Genomic DNA, 26,691 nt, shown 5'->3' with positions numbered 1-26,691 from the left:
AACTGGCTTGTCCACACCTCCCTGTTTTCCCGCTTTGGCATTCGCCGCCCTATGTGACACTGTAGGACTCAATCCAGACAGACTGATCAGAAGAGCAAGCGTGGAGGCCAGGTGTGGCTTCTTCTCTAAGGTGAAGGTGGGCTGGCGATGTCCTGACAGTCCAGGCAATAAATTCAGCAGCAAGGGTTTAAACCCATTTATCTTTCATGCTGGATGGCTCAGTTTTGAGAATGCCAGGATGCCAAGGAGGTCCTATGAAGATCTTATTTTATGAAATGAATTTTGGAATGTGCAAAAGGAAAAGCCCAGAAAAATATAAGAGTACATCACCATCTCGCACACTACACATGAGCCTGGCCAGCACTGCCTAGCAGGAAAGGATGGATGTCGGTATTGTGCGTGTGTATGCCCCTTTCTTCTTCTTCCTCTTAAAATAAAAAAGTTACGTGAAAGGACAAAATTTTAAAAAGCACTACACTGACTAGACTCGGTGAGTATGATGCTCTATTTTCTGAATAAGGTGCAAAATGAACCGGCGGTTCAAGGTCTTGCTGAGGTTCAAAGTTATTGTCTCTTGATTTCAAGGCAGCCCATGGGGCTTTGTTTTAAGTGTAAGCTCCACTGTGCAAAAATATGCATTATCTTTGGTATTTATTTTAGGTAGTTTAACTTAAAATTTGAGATAACCCATTAACATCATGGAGGAAAAGAAAAAAACAACAACAACCCAGAGGCTACCATTTGGCTAGTGTTACATAATGCCCTTATGTAACAGAGAGAGAGAAAAAAATCAATTCTAGCAAACAAATTACTGGCCTCAAAAAATCAGGCTCTTGTTTTGGCAGTTAATAGCCAAATACTTGCCACTTTGAAGCGCATCATGAGCTTTCAGTAAAGTTCAACACTGACTTTAAAATTACACAAAAGGAAAACTACACTGCAACAAAAATACACATTTGTGTTCATGTAGTTAGCAGCTTTTCAAAAATTAAGGCAGAGTCTTGCCTTTGTTATGCCATTAAAAACATCCTTGTTCCCTAAAGAGAAGCATTCCGGATAAATCAAATACCCAACCAAGGCTTGCCTGCAAGTTCAAGTTTTGGAAAAACACAAAACAAAACATAAAAACCCATAACTTATTCTACAACATCTATGTGCCATCGGGTCACATGGAGACATGGTTAGTGCTTTATGCTAATCATGGAGCTTACAGTCTTTCTTTGAAACCATTATGCTTGCCTCAGTCCCTTGTGGCCGCTTGCTTGACCCATCTTGACCAGTACCGTCATCTGTATAACTGTTTTGGGCCTCTGACCAACAGACCGTGTTGTAAAGTAACTATTCCAGAGAAGGAATCAGCCAGTCATATCTCCGACTCTCGCCGTAAGGGCCTGGGCTCTAGAGGTACACTTGCCTGGTTGTGAAGGTCTATGTCAGGGGGCGTGTCCGTACTAGTGCTTTCTGGAACTCCATTTTCACTGTCATCTTCCTCCTTGCTTGTGAGGGCAACTTCATTTTCATAGCAAAATGAATTCGCATTTGAGAGGATATATTTCTTTTCTGCTAAGTCTCTGGCACTACAAAGGGGAGTGTTGGGGACTTCGTAAGTTTTGTGGAACCTGGAATAGTCCACTTTGTAGTAGTGCTTCTCTTCAAAGAGCACAGGCTCATAGCGGTGGCCCCACAGGATTTCATTTGCTAGATAAGAGCTACGGCACTGTGTTGTCATGGCAGTGGCTTCCACCATGCCTTCCAGTATGACCACAATTTCAAAGTCTGCGTTGTCAATGTCCTGTTTACTCAAATCATATAAAGGACTGTCTTCGTCTATTTCATGGACTATAGTGATTGGGGACACCAGAAATATACGATCGATTCCACTGTCAAACCCAACATTGATGTCTATTTGATCCAGAGGGATATACTCCCCTTCAGAAGTAATTCTGGATTTGAGGAGCTGTGCTCGAACATGAGCTTCCACCAAGTGGCTTTTCCGAAGATTGCCCACTCGCCACATCAAACAGAGCTTGCCGTCTCTCATGGCAATCACGGCATTGTGACTGAAGACAAGAGTCTCGTTTCTCTTCTTTGGCTTTGCCATCTTGGCCATGACTGCGCCAATGATGAAAGCATCGATGATGCAGCCCACGATTGACTGGAACACCACCATGAAAACAGCAATTGGGCATTCATCCGTGACACACCTGAAACCATAGCCTATGGTTGTCTGGGTCTCAATGGAGAAGAGGAAGGCAGCCGTGAAGCTGTTGACCTCGGACACACAAGCTTTGCCCTCTTTGGATGCATCAAGGTCCCCATGGAGCAGAGCTATCAACCAAAACACACAGCCAAAAAACAGCCATGACAGGACGAAAGCCAAGCAGAAGATAACCAGCATCCACCGCCAGCGAATGTCCACACACGTGGTGAAGATGTCTGCGAGGTACCGTTGCCCCTTCTCACCCACATTGATGAACTGAACATTACAGTGGCCATCTTTCTTCACAAAGCGGCTCCTGCACTGTTGTCGGGTGTGGACTTTACTCTTCCCGTTCCCAAAGCCATTTGCAACTGCCATGGTGGCCAACTTCATACCGTCTTCTTCTGAAGAGACAATGCTGTAGCGGTTGGTTCGCACACTGCCCATCGCTTCTGCTGGGGACTCCAGTGCTTCTGCTTTGGAAAACAGTCTGAGTTTTTGCAAAACGCTTTGGAGAAACAGTTTTGAATGTTCGGTGAAGACACACACACAAAAAAAATGAGGAGAGATGGGTGTCTCTGGGAGCCTTGTGGTTCTACCAAGGTCTGTCTACTGACATTCAGAGTTACTTTAATGACTCAGCTGACATCCAGAGAACATGTCCTGCAAGAAAAGAGAGACTGTGCATTACAAAATAAGCCACTCTTAAAGAATTCTACTGTCTAAGACAATATATCCTAACAAAAACACATAATCAGGTAAAGATAAGTATAATTTACATTAAATTATAAGGTTTTAAATTTCTTTGTACCCTAAGCATGCTTTGTAAAACTTTTATTTAAAAGCATAAAGTCGTTAAACATAGAAGAGTTGTCTGCGACAGTTGTTCAACCAAAATGTCAGGTCAGGTCCCCTTTCCCTTATTTTTGACCAGGGATCTAGAATATTCTATTTTTCAGGTCTACCTCTCCCTTCTCTTATTCTCTTCTTCTGCCTGCCCCACTTGCTAGGATCCCTGTTAAGCGGATGAAAGATTGTCTGATTCCAAGGTTTGTTGTAAAATTTTTGGAAAAAGGACATGTTTAGAAAACTTCGTGTGGACGCAGCATTGATATCCACTGAGTTGCATGTGCATTACGGGAGAATATTAGAGCCCCTGATGGCAAGGTTGAAATCGGAAGACAGACTATTTTGTTTAAATGATATAACTGAGCAGACGGGATAGGCTGACGAAATGCTAGAGGAAGAAAGTCAGATTCCCACCTACAAATAGAAGAGTGAAGTGGATTTTGGAGTAGGCTTGACTGAGTGTGTATCCTGAAAACAGAGGGAACTAGTGGACAAAACCTCCTACGATGGTGAATACTGCCCCTATTGCTTATAATAATCTGAAATGGATCCCAGTTTCTGGATACTGTTTGGGCTTGCTTCATCACTTCTCACACTTTAAGCAACTACTATGCAGAAATGCCTGCTAAGTCTCTATTAGTACAGGTAATTCTGGCTTGAAGACTTTGAAGACGCACGTTTGCTCTGGGGGATAGAGAGCAATTCTGTTGCCTAGCAATAAGAGTCCTGAAATTCTCCTGAGATGGGGCTGTCATGTGTAACGACAGGCTAGGAAGTAAGCACCGTTGTGCCAAAGGACCAGGTCTTTAGCGGATTGAGATAAGGCAGGAACTCATTTCATGTGTGTCCAATGCTGTGTTCTCTCAGACAGAGACAACTGTGTAAGGACAGATCATAAATGCCAGTCCGCTTACTTTCACTTCCAGCACTGTTGTTTGGTATAGGTTCCTATGGAGAAGGCACTCACCTTTACCTAATATGTGCAAATAGTAGTTCTCAGTTTTCTCCTATTGCCTCATTCTTCGCTAGGTAAGAACTATCTATGTACTTTAACTTTCCATCTTCACTCCTAAGAAACTATTTCCCTTGACTAACTAACAAAAAGCTAAGAGAAACTCTAAGGTGTTTTCTTTACCAAATGTGTAATAACAAAACTAATAAGAGTTAGAACTGAAAAATAAAGCCCATCTTCAACTCTTCATACAACCAAATCCTTCTGCTATATTAAAGGGGGGCAATGAATAACTCATGAAAAGAGTCCGAAATTTGTTGACGCCTGATAATGAAGACTCCACATTTTTCTTCTCCTCTAAATCCATTAAGATTAAACAGTTAACAGAATCGATTTCAGCCAAGCCAGCCGCAAACAAATAAAGCAATCCATTTATGTTGTTTTTGTGCGTTCCCTTAAAAAGAGGCAAGGTGCATTGCCTTTGAAAATGCCTTGTTACTGTCTTTTGACTTCTTCTTTATCCAAGTTATTATGCAAGAATGTGCCCCAACACATTTTTCCTGAGATTAGTCATCTATGAAAATTGCAATGTGTGTTACATTTTGGCAGCTTTTGACACCTAAATGATGCTCAGTTTGAAAGTGCCTTTGAATTACTTTATAAAAAGAAGTTACTGTGCTTTCTTAACCTTCCACCTGCTTCAATGTTTTGTCTGCTTCCCTGTGAAGTTTGCACTTGGACCAAAGAAACAAGAATCCTACCCCTCAAGGTTCTAGATCCTGTACATGGACAGCATTTTTTAAGCATTTATTTCATCTTAGTTTTCTCATGTTTCTAAACAGACAGAGACAGCAACAACACCAAACGCAGGTGTACGTTTCAAAAAAAGGAGAAGAACTTCATTTAATGAATGCTTTGTATTCTTGAGTTCTGATTGACTTCAGAACTTTGTATTATAAGCTGACACCAAGAAATTTCCTTTTCATGATTCAAAACAATCCTTCCATGTGAGTTACCATTAGGGGCCATGAGTAGACAGTCTCAAATTTCTTCTGACTTAGTTCTGTACTCCTTCCAGATTAAAACATAACAACCATATGAAATCTAAAGACTGAACTATGACTTTCCAAAAATCTTGACCCCAGGACATTTGTTTGAATTCCACAAATCACACAATACCAGCTTCCTATGAATAGCTTTCCACATTTAGAATCTTGAAAGTAGCCTGTATTGAGAGACTATTATTGTCTTATTTCCATTGCTAATAACAGAATTTGTTCCACATGTGGAGCATCATTTAGAAATTTTACCATTTCTTCCTGGAAAGAGAAAAAGAGGAGTTTTGGGCTTTTTTTTTTTTTTTTTGGCAAAATGAAAACTTTTGCCACTTCAAATAGATATGCCCTAAAACAGATTTATGTGTGTATGTATGTGCACACACATATAATATGTATTCAGACTTTTTGTGGAGCTGATTACATAGCTAAAGTCTAGAACCTGTCAGGGTTTGATGGGGTAACGGTCTTAATGTTTCATGGTAAAAATTGCTTTTACTGTTAACCTGCCCACATGCCTGAGCGACTTTAAGCAAGCAGAAAACTTCCTTGCCCGGTCCTCTCACTAGCAATTACCAATTCGTGAGCAGCTGAGAAAAGCTATCATTAAAAAACAGGGCTTACATGCAATTTTATTTCCAGCATATATTCAAAATAATGTTTGAGATGCAATCAATTAGGAGTAGATGAGAACACTAAGTGATACAAATCCAGAGAATTGAAATTTGATTTGATGAACAATGTGTAAATTTCCCTTCCAGCCAAAATATTTAAGGGTCTAGATGTAAATTTCGTGGACACAAATAATCATTTTTATCCAGGCCATAACCCATGATGTAGAAAGTATTTTTGGGAAATTGAGAGGTTACATGTGGTGCTGTTCATGTTAAGACTATTTATAGGCTGAGCCAAAATTAAGCATAAGCAATGGAAAAAAATAGTTCAGCGCTTTAAACTTAGGTAGATGTTAAAGGAGAAAGAGCTATGGATAAATGTAAGGTCAAGGAGATCACATGGTACAAATGGGGGATCTAAATTGCTTTGACTATATAGGTAATACTTTCAATATGGCTTATAAATAACTAAAAAAAAGAAATCAAATGAGAGTAAATGTGTCCTGTAATATGGTCATCGTGTGCAATGAATAAGAAAGTTTCTAAGGATAGGAAATAAAGATAGCAAAAGAAAACGTACTGGGCTGAGAGAGAGGTCTGCTAATGAGTGTTTAGAGCAGCTATTCCCCAGCTGACGCCATATAGAACAGCCTGAGTGTGCTCTGGGCACATGTTGCTATGTGAGCACAACTGCTAGGAAAGCAACCTTTTACAAGCTCAATAAACATGAGGGAGGAGGAGGGGGAAGTGGGGAGGGGAGGGGGATACCCATCTATCTACGTGAGCCCCATGTCTAATATTTATACTCAACGACACTTGGCTTGTAGCACTGCTCAGCATTTGCATATGCTGAAAAACAGACATGTTTGGTAAATAAAAATATACACTTAAAAAATTTGAAACAATCTGTGCAGGTAGCTGTTTTCAATCTTTCAGGCTACGCAAAAGTCATACAAGGACGCTACAGCTAACCAGAGATTCTACAACTCAGGAGTCCAAAGGATGTAGAAAGACTGTTCTTTTATTTTTTTTAAAAGCAAAATTCACAAGAGTTTAGATCAAATATTTCTTATGGAGACCAAGAACATTAAAAAATACAGTGTCATTAAAATATGAGAGAGGAGGAAGCTAAGTAAAATGGCCTTGACCTTATCCTCACCCTTTCCACCATGCTTCAATTAACAACTCTTACCCCTTCTGAGCACCAGGATTTTTCCAGATAATGGCTAATAGAAATGAAAGATTTGGAAGTGAGCAGAAAAACGCTAACAAGTGTACAGATAATGTACAGCAGACACATAACATTGGTTGGCGAGAGGAAATCTGGCAGCCTATTGATTATTAATGTGAAAAGAAAACAAATGGTAAGACGCAATATGGTTTCTTTGCATATCCAAGGTTTTCAAATAACACCTTATTTCCTAACAGGTAAAATCTGAATTTATGAAAATCGTCAGAATTCACAGCCTTATCCTAGTGATCATCCTATGATATCCTTACCCAGACACAGACATTAAACTGCCCATTTCCTATCCCTATTTTTTTTCCAATTGTCATGATGAATCCATGCTATGATGCAATCTTTTTGCAGAATCAAGTCGTTTTGACTATTTTGCTTCCCTAAAACCACACTGTCTTCAAGCCAGGTATTAATACCGTTATTACTGAAAATAACAAATTGGTTAGGGGAGAGTGATATGTAATGTGAAAGTTTTGCGATCCTCAGGCTCAAATCCAACTCGAGCTCCCGCTCTTCTTTCAGGAAGGCAACTTTGAGACACTCACTCTGTTTGAAACTCACAGCTATACTTGAAGCAATGACGAAAAAAAAAAAAAAAAGCCAAGGATCAAGAATAGTGCTGAGTCCCAAGGTTTGCCAAGGTTTAAGACCAGGGCTCAAGACGCACCCCCAAACCCGCAACCACGTTTTCTTTCTTTTTTTTTCCCTCCTTAGAGTGAGAACCGAACACAGACGCTCTCGCCCTTGCCTCCAAACCCAGTATCTCGCTACAGCTGGTGCACTGGAAGTTATGAGCACAAACAGATGCTGCAGAGAAATCTGTTTCTATTGCTCAACTGTTCCAAGCATGTCTCAGTATTTTTAGCTCTGGGGATGTTCTGGTGCGCACACAAACTATATAGGCATGATCTGGGACTCCGGAGTGTGGGTGAGCGCTACAGCAGTGTGACAGCTGGGCACCTCTGGAGCAGCGGGGCAGGGTAGGGTAGGGGACGGCGGCCAGAGTCCATTCCCCAGGACACACCGGCAGCGAGCGAAAAGGAAGAAAACACAGCAGCCCTTACCTGTTGCTGGCGCAGGAGCATGGGGACATGGAGTGGAAGTGGGGGGTACAGAGGCATGTAAGATCCAGTGGTTTGTAAAAAGCGAGTGAGCCAAAGCAAACCAGAATTCCCAAGACCCAGCCTGCCGGCGCCGGGAAGGCTGCACGCTGGCCAGGGCTCCAGTGCGCTCTGCAATATCCTGGGCTCTTTTGAGGCGGTCCGTGCGACACCGGCTCTCCTGGCCCCGCCCCCGGCCGCTGCCGGCCAATCGCAGCGCGCCTGGCCGCGCGGCCGGCCCCGGGAACCGCGGCGGGGAGGGGAGGATGCTGCGAGGCGTTGCCAGCGGAGGGAACCTGCCGCCGCCTCCTCCCCCTCCACCCTCGGAGCCCGGCCGGGGAGTCGGGCCCGGGCCGGGGAGGAGGAAGTTGCGGCCCAGCTGGGACAGCAGCAGGTGGGAAGCTCCGCGCCCGGCTGTTGCGGCTGCCTGATTGCAGCCTGGCCTTGGGCAAAGCTTCCTACTCCGTCTGGAGCCCCACACACTTCCCGGTTCCCCCGCTCTTGGGCCGCTTGCCCTGCGTGCTCCTCAAGGGGCCTGCGAGGTGCCAGCGCCGGGTAGAGACCTTTGCCGCCGGGGCAGGATTGTTCGTCGGTCCCGGCGCGTCTCCCTCTCCCCTCCCTCTCTGCCGGAGCCCCTCGGCCCTTGGAAGCCCCCCGCGGAGGCTGCAGCGCCTGGAGAAGCCACTGAGTCAATGGGGCGAGGGACTGGGGCGGGCGCGCAGAGCCCCCAGGATTGAGACGCGCGCAAGTGCGGCCACTGCAGCGCCGCTTGGCTGTTTCTTCTCCCGACTGTTCGCGAATTACTTACAAGGCGCCTAGGCTTCTCTGAAGGGTGGACGGCTCGTTCCCTCTCGCCTTGTCCGCCCTCAGTCTCTCCACCACCGCCCGGCACGCTTTGCTGATCTAAAATCAGAACAATTAGAGAGTAATGATTTTTTTTGGAATAGCAACTCCTACAGACACTCAGATCTGCCCTCGCTTCAGCGCCTCCCAGCCCTCCTTCCCAGCAGCCAGGCGAGAGCGCGCAGACCCCTAAAAAGCAACTTCAGTGTTAACCTGGTCTGGATCCTGGAACTTTATAAACTAATCCGTGTGTGTGTGTGTGTAAACCGAAGAGTAAGTGCCTATTATTTGTGAGTACTTCGGTGTCCTAACGAAGCTTTGCTCCTAAAGGGCAGGATATATTTTAGGAGTCTTTCTTTCCACTGAGTTTTTTAAATGTTTATTTTCTCGAGCGATCAAATGTGTCTTTTGTGCAGTTTATTTAAAGCTCGTAAGGCTTCCTTGAGTCGCTAAACTAATTCAGCAAACTAGCTGGTATTGTGGACCGCGCAGTCGGGATGGATTTTTGTGTGTAGGAGAGGTGAAACTGACAATTCAAGGAAAGGTTCTGTGCGAGTCCCCACCTCCCATCCTCATATCCACACGTGGCCCCTAGGAGGTGCTGGTGAAATATGCTTGCTTAGGTTTTGCAGATACGCACTTACTCCTGCCTTACCAAGTGTGCCTTTTTTCTTAGCACTGAGCAAGGTACTTAAATTAAAAGGGTGTGCAAGAGATGATGCACTCAGTGTGGCTGCTCTGATAGCCAAATGGCGATGTGGTTCCAGTTAATGTGTTGAGATTATACTGTTCACCAAGCCCTGTTACGAACTCTGTTGCCATGCACGTGGGAATAATGCCTGCCCCAAGGGAGGTCTTCTTTAACATCTATTTAGTCATGTGTTATTTATAAACAGCTTGAATTAGTACTGTAAAATAGATGGATGTCTAAGAACCTAGGCTGTAGCCTAAAGCTAAAAGAACCTGAGGATAGACAAGTTAACTCTGTATTAACCAAAGGATAATGAATGAGTTCACCGCTCAGTTCAATAACCTTCTTCTGAAATATGCTTCCTCCTGGACTTCTAAGAAACAGGCCAAAAGTTTAATTATCCCTTAAAACATGTTAAGCCTAAATAGAAAAAGGAAATTAATCATTTATAGATTTTCTCTTCTTTATTATGATTCAGTTGGTGCATCTGTAGATGGCTAAGAATTTTCCAAACCATGTGAATTCAGAGAGGCAACACTTTTGTTGTTGTTGTTTTTCCAGGTAATGAGATCTCTTTGAAAATCAGTCTCTCGGAAAGGGATGCCATTTTTATGCAACTTGGATTCAAATGGTCTTGCTTTAGTATTCTACTCTAATTAGAAAGAATACACCACAGGCCGAAATAATTTCATATGATAGGAAAATCTTTAAAGAAAGGAACACAGAGGTATTAGATTATGGTTGGCTGTATAAATTTAGCTGGGCAGGAGGAGGAAGGTGATGATAAATGTATCCTGCTCTCTCTCATCAATTATCAGCATCACATCCCCCAACATTCTCTCCTCCCAAAGACTGAAGGATGTGCAGCAAAGCTTATATCTTGAAGGAGAAGGATCGGGAAAAATTAATGATTTTAATGAGAACTTTCCAATCTAAGTAGAATCATTACCTTAATTAGCTAACTAAGGAAGTATGAGGGATGAAATTTTGCAAATGAAATTTTGTGAATGCATGGGACCATGGAATACCCCCATTGCTTCATTTTAAAAAAAAGAAAATATAAATGCATTTTAATTAATAAATGACTTTTCATCACGTCCCTATTAGGAAAATTCTGTGTGCCAATGCTTTCAGTGTTTGATTTAATACATCTTTTGAAGTGATGCGTGATACAGATTTCTGTATTCAGAGTCTATCTTTTTTGGCTGAATCAGGCCTTATTTAGCAAAAATCCCCATTAGTCTTGGACACGAATGCAATTGGGTGTTGGGATCCATCTGTGAATTAAATTTTTCCAAGGAAATGACAATTATGCTCTTACTGATTCTCTCCACGGTAACCACCTATAATATTAGAGCCAAATATTAGTCACAATCTGGATCTGCAGTCAGATTGTGAATAGCTGTGTGACGCAGAAGGTGATTGTTTCACTAGAAGCACAAATCTTTCCTTTGCATTTATATAAAGATCCCCAACAATTAGACACACTTTCAGACTTCCATTAACCATGTATATACAGTTCAAATTCACAATGATAAAACATGAAACGCTCCTGGCATTTGTATCCACTGGATATTAAAAACCACTTTCTGATCTTCAAAGTAATCATCATTAGCAATAAATAGTAAACAAATCATTGTCAGATTGCCCAGAAATGTAGACAGGCTGAGTTTGCAATCTGCTGCTATGAGAACAAGCCACTTACTGTGGTATTTTAAGGCACTGTATGTAATCTTATTTATTGGAAAACAGTTTTGGCTTTTAGTTTCACTTACTGCATTGGTAATATTTAATCTTCAAATTTTAAATTCAGTGAACGTATTTGTTGAAATAACTACTTTGTACTTTGGCTATATGCTAGGTGAGATGAAAGACAGGAGGGTCCTGGGGGAGCAGTTCCTGTTCTTAGGAGTTCAAAATATCCAACTGAGAAGACAAACAAGGCAGAAGTGAAACATTTAAATGATCAAACGACAATATAAGGCAGCTTATTATTACGCACTAAAATGGATCAAGCAACAATTAAAATGATAATCTTAGATTTTGAAGAATGGAGTGAAGCAGGGTAAGACTTTGTAATGGGAGATTTAATAAATATGACGTAAGTGGTATTAAGGATGCTGAGAACACATCAGAAGATAGGAGTGGCTCCTCATTCAGTTAATTTCCTAAATGCCTGCTATGCCCCAGACCTTTCTATATACAGGTAATCAAGCATATAAATTATAACTTGTTTTTCTAAGAATAAATGTCAGTTACATGGAAAGGAATGAAAGGAACAGTATATTTTAGTATAACTTTTGATAGTTACTCAATATGATTATAATAAACATAAGCTATTTCATTTTTTACCTGCAATACAGTAGGCCTATCAGGGTACAGTAGAGCCTTTTCTCCTGCATTAAATGACCCTAGACTAAGCTTATTTAAGCCTTTCTGCTTGTTTTTCCTTCTCCATCAATGTGAGCCTTCCGTTCTCATTTTTGCTTCTGATAATGTGCCTTGAATCTGTCAGGCTGTCACCATGCCCTGCCTAATTTGTTGATTCTAATCTGTGCTGGGCTGATAAATTACGTAACCAAGGTTGCTAAAGTAATGTAAAAGCAAATATGATTTAACATATCTAAAGATGCATTTTTGAAATAGTATGAGCAGATGCTGAATTTGGAGTTACCTTCACTTGGTCAACCTCCTTTTTGGGTAAAAAAAGCTTCAGGATTTGGATTTATGGCATCTATTTTGCTTCTCAGAGCATTTAAATGGCTTAGTCTTTGTATTTGCTGTTATAAATAGCTGAGGAAAACTTCTGAGTGAGATACCCGTGTGTTTGCAACTATCCATGTGTTTATATGTATACATAAAACAAAATCATATACTGATGTATTGAGAAAATATTTCAGTGCTTACTTTATCCATTTATTATTATGACCTTTATTTTCCATCAAATATGCTAAAACCAAAAACAATAAGTTGGGCTGTTCTTTAAGAAGCTCACACTTCCAGAGCCTCCATGTTATTATTTAGTAAATTACCTATTCTGTCATGCTCGGGAAGACTTAAGACTTTATCTCACATGAGTGAGACAATTACACTCTGAAAATAACATATTCATTTTAGGGCCAGACCCTACATTACTATGTTTCTTGATTCAGTGATTACAATGATCATTTCATCTGTGTTTTCTGGGATACATTAGGTCTCCCAAAGGTAATGAGTTTACAGCCTCGGTTTACCCTCTGTAACCACGGATGGCAGTTCCTTAGGTCAGGTAGCCTTGCCGTAAGTGCACGTCATCGGTTAGAAGAGGTGCCAGCCGAGAAAATATCAATCATTATGCACAGACTCATCATTGCCACTGGGGAAAGGCAAGCCTTATAACTGGAAGGGTGTAGTATCATCATTTAATCATAGTAATCAAGCAGTAATAAGAAGACTAATAATAAGCTAGCCTCTATGGAGGATTTTCCAGGAAACAAACACTGCTTTTGTGCTTTACAGGATGTGCTATTCTGATGTTCTGTATTGCACGTACATTTGCATGGGAAAATAATGAAGAGAGGGAAGATAGGAAGGAAGGAGGAAGTAGAGGAGACAAGAAAATATTCATTAGAAACTATTGGTTCTAAAGGAGACACAAACACGTTCAGTAGCCACTAGGGAAAGTGAGACTGCCACCAGCATCCATAGTCACCCTCTGCAGCACAGTAAGAAATGCTTTCCAGTGAGAGGTGCCACCATTATCAAACTGAATCTCATGTTTAAAACACCTGTAAGAATGTCTCTTTGCTTTAGTAATACATCTTTGGAAGATCATAGGAGTCATGCAACTTGACTTTTTCCAGAACTTATAAAAACAAAACAAAAAATTAAAACAAACAACACAAACTTCAGACAGCCAAAACTAATCACTATTGTAGATATTTATGGACCATGCCACAAGCTACGAAGAAAACGCAAAACATATTTTGAGTGACGTCAACAACACTGTAGTGATACTCTTGAAAGAAAATTTACATACTTGAATGTCCAGATTTTCAGAATTTGTGGGTTTTTTTAAAGAGTATTTTTTGGTATTTTTAAAAATCATTGCTAAAATGATGTATGTCTATTTTGGAAAATGTAAAAGATAAGCATTTTCAAATGTAGAAGAATGTAGATAAATGTGGAAAATAATATAAATTCATATTCCTACCATTGAAAGATAACCATTATAAATACTTTGATATATCTTTCTCCTTTTCCTGTATTTCTGTTTCTATTTTTAAGTCTATGTTTTATAACTTTTAAAAATTAACCTATCAGGTTTTTTTTTAATCATGGGGTCTCACTATATTGGCCAGGCTGGTCTCAAACTCCTGGCCTCAAGCGATCCTCAAAGTGCTGGGATTACAGGCATGAGCCACCGCTCCTAGCCTCTATAATTTTAAGATCAATTGTGTCATATTTGTAATACATAAGCATCACACTTTTTATATTATGCAAGCATCTGTCATGCAACTAAAAATTATTTGAAAGTATATATTTTAATGCTCACATGTATTTTATGAACTATAATTAATTGTCACTTATCCTTATATCTTTATATTCATTTTTTTTGTTTTTTACCCTTATAAGTATGCATTTGCCTGGCCTTGGAGATTTTTTATCTTCATATCTTTCTCCTTTCATTATAGATTTCTAGATGTACAATTACTAGGTCAAAGCTTATGAACTCTTAAAGGTTTTTGTTTTTGTTTTTGTTTTTAATGCAGTTCTTTCTAATGAAATCCCAATGGATTGACTCTCAAGGATGTTCTAAATTATGTGACTATGCATAGTGGCAGTATTGCCCAGTGGGGAGAGGTTGAGCTTTGGATCAACTTGACATGTGTTTGCAACCTGCCACTTACTAGTTGTGAAAGATTGTAATAGGAATTAGAAATAATAAATGTAAAATGCCTAATACTTTGTGATCAACTAATCAAAGGTATCTTTTTATTCTGTCACTATTGCTACTGCCACTAATGATGATGAGAATGATAAAGTGAATAAATCAAACATGTTAGCTAGGATAATAAGGCATGCATACAATAAGTCTATAAATAAGTAACAGAAGTTTCTGTAGTGCTTGAATAAGTGCTAAAGTCATAAATGAAGAGGTAAGCATCTGAGGAACTTAGCAACATATTAGTTCTATATTTAATAGTACAGATTGGCATGAAACAGAGAAAAGTAAAATGGATTTCACAATTGATGATCAGAATTTGAATAAATTCATAAAGGTATTTAAGGAAATATTAAGATTGGACATTAAACTTGGACCAGATTTTAGTCTTTCAAGACAAAGATCTTGAGTTGACACTTGATTCTTTACACAGGGAGAGATCTACAGATGACTGAGCAGAAGGATAAGATGTGTAAACAAGGCTGTTGGAACATTAATCGGACTGTCGTTTCTTCGTCCATTGCCTCTGGATGCATCCCTACCATCTTATCTTTGCTTCCATTTTTGTTTTCTTAATATGATTTCTAACATTCCAATTTTTATTTAAAAGGAAATAGAGATACAGAAATTATGTTCCATCTCTTCATGTGAATGGGACCTATACATATAGACTCCTAGCCTGCTGATACCAAATTCAATGTTTATTCTTCTGTTTTCTGCAGAGTATAACTTTTCGTAGCATCTCTGCTCAGACAAATCTAGTAACCTAAAATAAGACCTCTATTTTTCAAAGCCACTTTCTAATTCTCCCCTACATATCCTCCACATTATTTCTTTCCTAACTTTAAAATATATGAAATTTGAATTTTTGCTCCTTATGCAGGACCAAATTCCAAATGCTTGGCTCAATTTTCATGCTTCCCTGTGTAAGAGTTTCTTCCATTTTAAAAATAAATTTGATCAGTATCTATAGGTTTAATTGAATGTTTCCTTTATCATTGACCAGCTTCCATTCTGTAGGCACTTATCCTCTATTGAGATTTAATTTCAGTGTTCCAAGAAATTTATGTTTTAATAGTCAATGTCCTAGTGTATAAATTACAAATAAATAAAACTTGTATTGCAACTACGCAAAAATAAAATGCTGTACCCAACTACTACCAATAACATTAGTGATTTATGATAGCACAATAATATTCACAGCATTATGACTATTAAAAGAAAATGCAAGGTTTCAGGTGAAACTTTTAGCTCCATGACAGACCAGCCTGTAGTTATCTGTGTACACAGTTTACAGCTACAAAAACCTACTTTGCTATTTATTGCAGAAAAGTATTCAGTTAAAAGTAAGTGTTGTTCCTTCAGCAAAATATTCACTGACCCAAAACTCTTTGTGACATTTTACAATGCACACAGCATCATGCAAGTTTAGACAAGTGGATTTATACTGTCTTATGAGTTCCCGCCCCTAATAAATTACCTCATAATGCAAAAGTAACATATCTTTCATAACTATTTTGACAAAAGTTTAAAACACATATGATGAAGTTCAACTTTCAGGAACCAAAGACTGTCAGATATTAGTTTCTACATTATATATGCATTTAGAAGTTTACTTGAAATCTGCCTTTCATAAAGGAATGGTATGAATAAGTGGAACTGTACATTTTTTTAACTTGATTGCCATTAAAGCAGAAATTATAAGGTTGAAAAAAAATAGGTGCTTAATTAGATTTTTTAATGTACTTATTAGGCTCAAATCCAGACATTTCATCTGCATCATTTGGATTTGAGCTACATACAATTCATTTTACGTGTTAAAGAAATTTAAATGAATTACTATTATAAGCAAATGTTTTTAGAAATTGTTTCTAGGATTAGCGATAGAGCAACTCTGAATTTATATCATAGACGTAAACTATATCACCAGTGTTTCAGCTTCTGATCTTTTTATCAGCAAAGATCTCATTTCAAAACGTGTAGTAATACAAAAGTCTATTCTTTTGTATGGTTTGCGTAACTGAGTCACCAAGTTTTAGCAAGGCAGGAACTGACAGTATAAATAATGCTTTTTTTTTTTTTTGTAATCTGATTGCCATTTCCCTGCATGTGAACAGAAATATGTGAATACTCACATTTTGCCTGTTAAGTCAATTTGGGAAAAAATTAATTAGGAGAGCCAGCTTTCCCATTTACTGAGATTAAACCTCTTTTATGTGTTAGCATGTGTAAGAATGCTTTAAAAAAAACCTTGAAAAATAATATGTCCTACCTATCAAAGTCCAAAGCTATTGCTTTTACTGTATATTATTTTTATATAAAAATACAGTGCCTTCTTTGCACAGATTAAGCTAAGGAAGGTATATACTTAATAGTTTAGTTGGCAGAAAGCAAATTCAAAAAGTATATGAACACGCAGGCACACACATACAGAAACATGCACATATGCAATTATATCTGTTGACCCAATGATGGCACATCCAAAAACCTTATAAAAAGATGAAGAGGGCTAAGATTTGATTTGCAGTTGCTTGCTTAGTTCTAACAGAAGAGCTGTGGTCAGTTCTAAGACTCTTTCTCGTAACCTGCCTTCATGATATTGATTTTATGGTATTTAGAGTCCAGTTACATTTTGCAATTTAAAAAGTCACCTATTCACTCATTACACACATATTTATTATGCACTAAAATACAAAACATTCAAAATAGATACTGGCAACTCTCAGTGTTTTTGAAAAGTAGAACAATCTGTAAAGCTGTAAGGCTAAACAGCTTCAACATGTCAGTAAAACATGAGCTAAGTACACATAATTTAAGCAGTTCCCTTAGACTAAAAGACAAGCACATATTATTTAAATTTTTTTTCAGAAGCAATCTGAACATCTACCTGGTCAAAGTATCATTTAGCCCAACAGGCTTAGTCCCCAATGCCGTATCCATAGTTTCAAAATCCAGACAGTATAATGGAAATTTATACAAGTCTCTTTAATCCTGGGTTCAAAATGAATCAACGCTCTTCTCTAAGTGAATTGAACACAGAAATGAGTTTACTCCTCCCTGTATTCTATCTTCTTTCCTTAAGCATTGCTTGCCTTTGTTCCTTTTTTTTCTTTCCATAGTCCGTACATTATTTCAAGTCCTACATAAAGGGGATTGGGACCCCAAAATAGCCGGTGATCCATGCAGAATGCTCTGAATTATATTACTACCACGATTTAGCACTGGGTTCATCTCTGAAAATACAGCTCAAGACCTGCATGATTCGAGCTCCACAGCCTCCGCTGAAAAGCATTGCCTATCAAAGCAACACACAGAAAAAGCACCAAACACGCTTGATAATATAAAACCAAGCCATACCCCCACAGGGTGAGACAATCCAGTCAGCAAGAAAAAAAAATCATTGTTGGAATTATTTCTCCATAATGGAAAGCAATTCTCTGTGAGTTGACTTACAGGTCATGACATAAAACCAAAGAAAAAAAGAAAGAGCTCTAAGCATTGACAGATGTTCTGTGCTCGCTCCTGTCTCCTGAACCCCTCCGAGTCTCCATCAGAAGGCAGCCTGACCTGCAGCCCCTTTCAAGCAACTTAGGAACTGGAGATCTCTCATACAAAAGGTTTTACCCCTAATTCCACTGAAGACCCCCTCGAACCAAGCAAAAATTTTCTCACAGGAGAATTTAAGAGAGTCTATGGATTCATGCTCGATTTCATAATTTCCTCTCTGTACAAAAACCAGGGTATTTATTTCTCTTACGTAATTTCCAGGGAATCAGTTCCATGACCTGACTTGTATTCTGTTGGTCTACTGAGGGGACCTTACCGTCAAACAGTCACCCTTGGTGAGAACATACCCAAGGGCTGATATATGACTGCAAAGGAACTTAACAATTCCTGGAAGGAAAAGGGTTAAGAGCCAGTAAAAACAGCATAAATTTACACATGACCTAGTGTGATTACACTTTTATTCTCTTCCTTGCAAGAAACAACAACAATGACAACCTCCATAACTAATGCTTCTGGTCTAAAAAACCTTCTCCCTAAAGGACATGTTTTCACCCACTACTGATGATCTCAACAAATTTCTGGATAGAAAGGACCTATAGACAGAGAGATGTACTTGCCGGTGAGTTTTCTTTCCAAAGGATCTAAAATGTCCATTCCAGGTCGTGGGAAAATCATCTCAACGATTGGGCTGAAGGGAGCAGCCTTGTGTGATCGGTTTGTGATGGTTCGATTCAAGCTGACAAGTTCTAGAATTATAATTGTTTTGTCCCAATCTTAACTTGCTAAGAAGGGAGATGGCTTGAATAGCCAGAGGCCTTGACTCCAGAAAGAACTGTGAGTAGATAAAAGCTACTGCAGTGGCTTCAGTTAAAAAAAAAAAAAAAAAAAAAAAAAAAAAAAAAGCTGGCCCTGATACCATTGCCTTCCATGAGACAGAGTGCTCTGCTTTTTTCTTTGCAAAATATAGGAAGAGGATTGTCTTAAGCAAGTGAAAAGTAGTTGGGGACAAATAAAGGACACACATTTGTTTCCTTTTATAGGTGAGATCAAATGCACCAAAGACTAAACGAAGCCAGTGCCTCAGTCCTCTCTGTCCTAGCCCTGCACTAGAGGCATCCCTAGGTGAATAAGCTAGTTACAAACTGAGCTCTCAGTATAGGGTTCTCTGGGGCCAGCAGAAAGGGGGCAGAGAAGTGGGTTGCAACCTCTCCCTCCTACTCATATCTCTTAACAACCCAACAATCTCCTTTCCTCTTTGTCTTTCCTTTTCCTCCTCTAGGATTTTTTCATCAGCTGAAGAATAGGGGCATCTGCTGCCACAGAGAGGAGAAGTTGCCCTTTTGCCTTTGGCTATGGATGTGTCAGGGTGGCCGTGTATTCGCCTGGAGAGCCCACAGATGCCACTGACACAGCAGCTGCTCTGACAATAGCCCATCAGTGGTACTCTGTTCTCTTTCTCCCCTCTCCTCCTCCTTCCTGCTATCCACACACAAATTCTTCAAGGAAAACTTCTACGATGTTTCCCTTGAAGACAACAGGGCTGAAATATCTGGAGTAGCAGATACCTTAGAAGGGCTATCTTGGAGACTTCTGAATGCAATTGATGGTATTAGAAGTGCTGATGAAGAACTAACTTAAATGGAAAAGGTAGACATCCAGAAAAAAGTAAACATTTAGAAATAGCATAATTGGAAGATTTTTATTTTAAAAATCCATTCTTAAAGCCGGGCGCGGTGGCTCACACCTGTAATCCCAGCACTTTGGGAGGCTGAGACGGGCAGATCACGAGGTCAGGAGATGGAGACCATCCTGGCTAACAGGGTGAAACCCCGCCTCTACTAAAAATACAAAAAATTAGCCGGGCGTGGTGGCGGGCGCCTGTAGTCCCACCAACTCGGGAGGCTGAGGCAGAAGAATGGCGTGAACCCGGGAGGCGGAGCTTGCAGTGAGCCGAAATCGCGCCACTGCACCCCAGCCTGGGGGATAGACCAAGACTCCATAAAAAAAAAAAAAAAAAAAAAAAAAAAAAAAAAAAAAAATTCCATTCTTAAAAAAGAAAGACAGCCTCAATTCTTCTGTGTGGAGTGACTTTCCTTACACCATATATATGGGCTATTCTAAAATGTATATCTCTCCTTTTATTCATGAAAAACAATACTAGGAAGAGAATTATTGATGGAAAAGTATCTGGGTCAGGAAAATGACCCAGAGCAGAGATTTATGCCTTACCAGAGAATATCCTTATATTACTAGACCTGTAGAAAAGAAAACTCTGCACTTTTCTAATATTTTTAAGTAAGGGCACCACATGTTCCCTTCTGCAAAGAATAACAAGTGTGTGCAAACTGTCCACAGGCCGAATCAAACTCACAACTTATACATACAGCTTGTGAACTAAGAATGTTTTTACATTTTTAAGGTAGCAAAAAGTCAAGAGAGGAATACTATTTTGTGACATTTAAACATTTTATGAAATTCAAATATGTCTATTCATGAATAAAGTTTTATTGGGACACAGCTATGTTCATTCAGTTACAGATTGTCTCTGACTGCTTCCCAGCTGCAACAGCAGAGTTGAGTGGGTGATACAGGGGCTGTATGTGGGCCCAAACAATCTAAAACACTCACTATCTGATCCTTTATTTAAAAAAAAGTTTGCTGATTGCTGACCTAGAGTAATGCTATGAAGCATCAGGCTGAATTGAGTAAAAAGGATGTGAGAACTGTCTCTCATTTTGATTCTTGGAGGCTGAGTAAATTTGACTAAGTTACTTAAATGTTGGTGCTTCCTCATTAAAGTGGAGATAAAATTCAGGGCCAGGCACGGTGGCTCACGCCTGTAATCCCAGCAACTTTGGGAGGCCAAGGCAGGTGGATCACGAGGTCAGGAGTTCAAGACCAGCCTGGCCAAGATGGTGAAACCCCATCTCTACTAAAAATACAAAAATTAGCTGGGTGTGGTATAGGGCATCTGTAATCCCAGCTACTCGGGAGGCTGAGGCAGAGAATTGCTTGAACCTGGGAGGCGGAGGTTGCAGTGAGCCGAGAGCACGCCACTGCAATCCAGCTTGGGCGACAGAGCAAGACTCCATCTCAAAAAAAAAAAAAAAAAAAAAAAAAAAAAATTTAGACAGATTTTTTTTTAGGGTGAACTAAATAATGATTGTAAATATGTACATGAACAATAAATGTGTCTGGCTACGGTGACTCGTGCCTGTAATCTCAGCACTTTGGGAGGCCAGGGTGGAAGGATCACTGGAGCCCACGAGTTTGAGGCCAGCCTGGGCAACATACAGCAACCCCATCTCTACAAAAAATAGAAAAATTGGCCAGATTTGGTGGCATGTACCTGTAGTCCCAGCTACTCTAGAGGATGAGGCAGGAGGATCACTTGGGCCTGGAAGGTCAAGGCCGCAGTGAGCTGTGATCATGCCAGCCAGGGTGGCAGAGTGAGACCCTGTCTCAAAAGCAAAACAAAACAGAACAAAAACCTAATACATGTTATTTTCTCTTCAGACTGATTGTAGTTGACATGCTTTGATAAAATACCCTTACATATTAAGTGGCTTCCAAATGGGTTCGTAAAATAGAATTAGAAATATTATTAATATCAGTTAATAAAATCAATGAATGTGAATGATTCCATGAAGATAAACTTTTGATCTATTTTTCGACACTGTATATTTTCTTGATTTTTGCAAATCTATCACTAGACTGTTGTAAGCCTGCTGTTCCGTAGAGGGATATAGGAGTCTGTGAAGTTTTCAGGCAAATGTTTAACTTTGGGTTGTTTCAACTAAACACATCATGAATTTGATCTCATTGGAGATCATTAAATGCTGCATTTAAGAACTCAAAACACCTTGAATATGATCTCATTAGTGATCATTAAATGTTGCACTTAAGAGTACCTAGTGCAAAACAATAATTGAATAAATTGGATTATTTTGCAACAAAAAATTATATCCTGAAAAGTGTTTAAGAACTTCACTTAATTTTGAATGCATATTGTACTATTGTTTGATTTTATTTTTTTGATTAAAAATTATATCTGTTTATATCAACGTCTATATTTTTATCTTTTGCTATGTTTGACCTCTGGGCCAGAATTAGGATGAGGTAAGTAAGGCACTACTCTCCTCAGGTGTAAAATTTAAGAGGCACCAAAAAAAAAAAAAAAAAAACTGCCAATAATCAAGATAAATAATACTGTAATGCACTATTTTTTAAATAAAAAATTATGCAAAATAACTTACAATAAGCAAAATAGATCATGTGTATGTGTGTATATAGATTAGTTGGAGTTGTCTACAATAGAAAAATTCAAAATAACAATATATTAACCAAATAGACATATTTTTCTCTCATGAAAAAACATTTAGAGATTGGTATTCCATGGCCGATGGGGGCCCCATGGCATTTAGTGAAGGTCAGGCTCCCATATCTTCGCTCCAGTATTACACACACACACACACACACACACACACAGGCACACACATGTGTATATATAATTTAACAAGTGACCTAGTTGATGTGATTACAATTTGTTTTTATTTTCTTATGTTTGTTTTCTATTTTCTCTAAAAATTTGTTATTTCATAATAAGGAACAAAACCTGATACACTCTGTTACTTTACAGATACAAAAGAGATATGATTCCATTTTCATTACCTCTTATGTTCGTTTTTCTTATTAAGACCATGATGCAATTTTGATCTTTTGTTTAGGTGGCTTCAAAGAATACTGGGTGAATGCTCTTTCAGGACATGTGGAAGTCATATTTCTCTACTCATTAGGAGAAGAAAATATTTTATCTGTCTAGAAACAACTAAATCATTCATATAATATTTTGATCTTTAGCTATTAAATGAGTGAAAGCAGAAATAGTTCTAAACCAACATAAATTCACTAGTGGGAGAGGCTCGGGAAAATTCCCTTGCTGGATTTAATAAGGAAAAATAAAAAGTAGAATGCATATTTTCACCATAATTCATTTTGCAGCTTTTACCACCATGCCTCATAGAAAGCAATTCTTGGTAAACTTTCTCTAGGAACTTAACTACAAAGTCATAAATGACTTGTTCTTACTAGATATTTCTAAAAATTAATAGAAGTTCATTTATTTCTCCCTGAGCCCCTTTAGACCTACCTTTAAGCCTAATTGAATCTTATTCTGTCAGAGTCAAGTTGTCAGTTTATTTTAATATCAAAAGCTCAGTATTGAACAGGGCTTTTAAAACTTCTGCTCATTTGAATATTTTCTTTAAAAGCAAGAGGAAAAAGCACATCCCATTATTAACTCTCCTGCCCTAGGTTTGTCATTGCACTGTTAATAATATGAAATGCTAAACCCACAGACAGCCCCTGAAAATAAGTGAAAAGCTTCCTGAAAATATTAGTTCTCAGTGAGATCATGGCTGACGGGTTTGTTGACCTGACATTGATTTTTTGTAAAAGTTTTCATAACAGTTGCATAATGGGTGTGCTTCCATAGAGGACAATTAGCCAATCAAATCTGGTGGCAGATGTGGGTAAAAATTTCAGAACAGCTTCGAGGAATCAATTAAATTAAAATGCAACAGAGGGGGAAAAATCAAATATGAAGATGAATGGGATTAAAAAATAATAAATGATTGCATTTCATGAGAAATTCTAGGAAGAAAATTTATCAAACATTAAAGATAAATAAAACCAACCCATAAGTTTTGGTGAAATCTTGATTTTCAGAATCTATTCCAATGAAATAGAAACAGTTATGCTAATTACCCCAAATAGAATGGGATTCTTCTGAATCCTTTATATTTTAGGACTAAAGATTTTTATTTAAAAAAAGATTTAGTGGCCAGGCATGGTAGCTCATACCTGTATTCACAGCACTTTTGGAGGCTAAGACAGGTGGATCACTTGAGCCCAGGAGTTTGAGAACAACCTGAATCACGCAGTGAGATCTCGTCTCTACTAAAAATAATTTTTAAAATGTAGCGAGGTTTGATGGCATGTTTCTGTAGTATTAGCTACTAAAAAGGCTGAGGCAGGAGGATTGCTTGAGCCTGGGAGATCAAGGCTGCAGTGAACAGTGATCATGCCACTGCAGTCCAGCCTTGGCAACACAACGAGATCCCGTCTCAAAATTATAAAATAAAATAAAATAAAAAGAGATTTAGTGATTATTGAGGTTAAATACTTATCAAAACTCCATGGACAAGTTAATTCATTTCTCTTATCCCGATTTTATTCTCCAAACAAAATAGGAAGTTGAACAAGACTTTCCTTAAGGTTCCCTTGTTACTTTTCTCTGTGATCTTTTCGGTACAACTAAAATGACAGAAATTTTACCTTATGTCGTTTGTCCATCTTAATAATTTGATCTACTAGAAATATCATTGTTAGAATCAATTTTAAGCACTTCTGCATGAATATAAGTCCCCTCGGAGTTATACAATGTAAATGATTGTGATACAAGCACAGTTAAATATAAGTTATTAACTTAATTCTCTCTGACCTGGTGTTTTTAGTCATATAACAATGGTACCCAACATTTTGGCACCAGGGACTGGTTTCATGGAAGAGCATTTTTCCACGGACAGGAGAGGGGCGGTTGTGGGTGATGGTTTCAGGATGATTCAAACACATTACACTTATCCCTAAATTCTCATAAGGAGCACGTAACCTAGATCCTTTGCCTGCACAGTTCACAATGGGGTTTACACACCTACAAGAATCGATTGCTGCCATGATCTGACAGGAAGCGGAGCTAAGGTGGTAATACTCGCTCACCTGCCACTCACATTCTGCTTTGTGGCCCAGTTCGTAACAGGCCACAGGCCATCGACCTGTACTGGGGGTTGGGGATCCCTGTCCTATAACATTCAACATGACATCATTATTTCTTCTGTTTGTTTTTTACGTAGTGACTTTAATCTGATATCTCTTAGGATCCACCCAAAGATGCTGTTACTATTGTTAGTATCATTATAGTTTTCAGTAGAGTATGCCAAACTAAAGACAACTACTTACTTTCTTCATGGCCAGTAACTGCATATGAATTTAAAAACCGTGTTTCTATCTTTTCAATACAATGTTCTTAACATAGATATGGGTTTCCTTCATACAGGCTCCTGGAAAAACCTAGTAGACTGGCAGCTTTCATTGCAGATAACCAGGATATAAGAAGATAGTGCATTTTATATTTTCAAGAGTGTTTCCTCTGTACGTATTTGTAAACAAGCATACCAACAAGTTTTTGTGAGCCTCTGTCTTGCTTATACGCTATGATAGCTAAAAAAATCAATGATTTACTGTAGCCACCTGATAAACATCAGCTTTACTGAAAACTAAATATCCCTCATTCACATATTGTATCAAACATCCCTCATTCACATATATCAATTGGGCAGTCACAAAAAGTATATTAAGGTGGAGATTTGTTTCCATTATAAATGCCTTTTTTTCAATACTTTAAAAATATATTGAACACTGTTCATTGGGACAGTAGCTACAATGCATGTTCTAACATGCACCCACACTCCCCTTTATGAATACTTCATTTGTTCACTAAAAAGCTATTGTCAGACTGGAATCCATTCCATCCCTTTCTCTCATTCTTACGTTTAGTGAAAAATGAACATCTTTATTCTTTGTGTTTTGATTGATTGCAAATAGCCCTATTAGATTTTAGTATTACTTAATTACATGTCCATAATAGTGAATTTTGAAAGCATGAAAAGTAAATTTTAAAATCAAATTTTAGTTCTAAAGGGATATCAAAGAATATATCCTAAAGGAAGGCAGCACTAAATCCATTAAGGAGGCCTGGCATGCTAGCTGTAACCCCAGCACTTTGGGAGGTCAATGTAGGAGGATCGCTTGAGCTCATGAATTTGACAATGTAGGGAGACCTTGTCTCTACTTTAAAAAAAAAAAAAAAAAAGAAAGAAAAATTGCTTCTACTCTCACTGCCAAAAGTTGGGGGCTGGCTTTAAGGGAAAGAACCAGTTTTGACATTGTACACGAGTGTGTAAGAAAAAACACAGCAAATCCATGGATGGAAAAAGTAAGTAAAATTATTATGAAGATGAACAAATATTTGACTGAAATCTTCATTTCTCAATTGATTGCTATTGAGCTCCAGCATCAACCCACATAGCCAGGTGGCTGCTGTTCTAGGACAATTTTAGTTTAAACAGCTCTTGGTTCTCTAGCTCATGTATTCAGTACTTAGTACCTTCTATTATGTCTTAATATGATATACCAGAAAGGTTGTGAAACAGTATACAGATTCTTGGGCTAGGATAAGTGTTTTTGATAGAGTCCCAACCACTTTACCTATTTCCCTTCAACAGTTGTTTTAATATGTGACCACATAGAAAAAAGGGTGAAGAGCTGGCACATTGCAGAGACAGTGGATCCTGCTCTTTGTTATACTTAAGCAGCAAGAGGTTCTTCTTAAGCTGTAATGGTGATCTAGCCACGCATTTCCAGATCCTCACAATTAATGTTTCAATGGCAGATAAAAAATTAGTCATCTCTTTTATTGAATTGTGAGTGCATATGTCATTCACAAAAATGAAACATGTTATATTGGAAAGCTGGATTTTTTTCAACGGATCAGTTATTGGAAACTAAAGTTTATAACAAATATTATAGATGAAGAAAAACATAGAGCCATGCTCAGTCTTGTGTTACTTTAAAGGTACAATCTTGGCCAGTGGCTCAC

The 26,691-nt window shown here is 38.7% G+C and overlaps 2 protein-coding genes across 2 annotated transcripts; one reads left to right on the top strand and one right to left on the bottom strand.

The window, feature by feature from the left end:
* Positions 1-280: 280 nt before the first annotated feature.
* KCNJ2 (potassium inwardly rectifying channel subfamily J member 2) lies at positions 281-8,164 on the bottom strand. Its single transcript, XM_054459047.2, has 2 exons — positions 7,975-8,164; positions 281-2,863 (listed from the first exon to the last, which is right to left on the bottom strand). Exon 2 carries the CDS (start codon positions 2,645-2,647, stop codon positions 1,364-1,366), a length of 1,284 nt encoding a protein of 427 aa, XP_054315022.1. The 5' UTR covers positions 2,648-2,863; positions 7,975-8,164; the 3' UTR covers positions 281-1,363.
* Positions 6,906-18,844, top strand: LOC134738770 (uncharacterized). Its single transcript, XM_063657052.1, has 4 exons — positions 6,906-7,034; positions 7,625-7,838; positions 8,168-9,126; positions 17,588-18,844. The coding sequence occupies exons 1-3, from the start codon at positions 6,906-6,908 to the stop codon at positions 8,827-8,829; spliced, it is 1,005 nt and encodes a 334-aa protein (XP_063513122.1). The 3' UTR covers positions 8,830-9,126; positions 17,588-18,844.
* The last annotated feature ends 7,847 nt before the right edge of the window (positions 18,845-26,691 follow it).

Source organism: Pongo pygmaeus, chromosome 19, assembly GCF_028885625.2.
Source record: "Pongo pygmaeus isolate AG05252 chromosome 19, NHGRI_mPonPyg2-v2.0_pri, whole genome shotgun sequence".
Lineage (NCBI taxonomy): Eukaryota > Metazoa > Chordata > Mammalia > Primates > Hominidae > Pongo > Pongo pygmaeus.
This window is presented reverse-complemented; position numbering and strand designations above follow the sequence as displayed.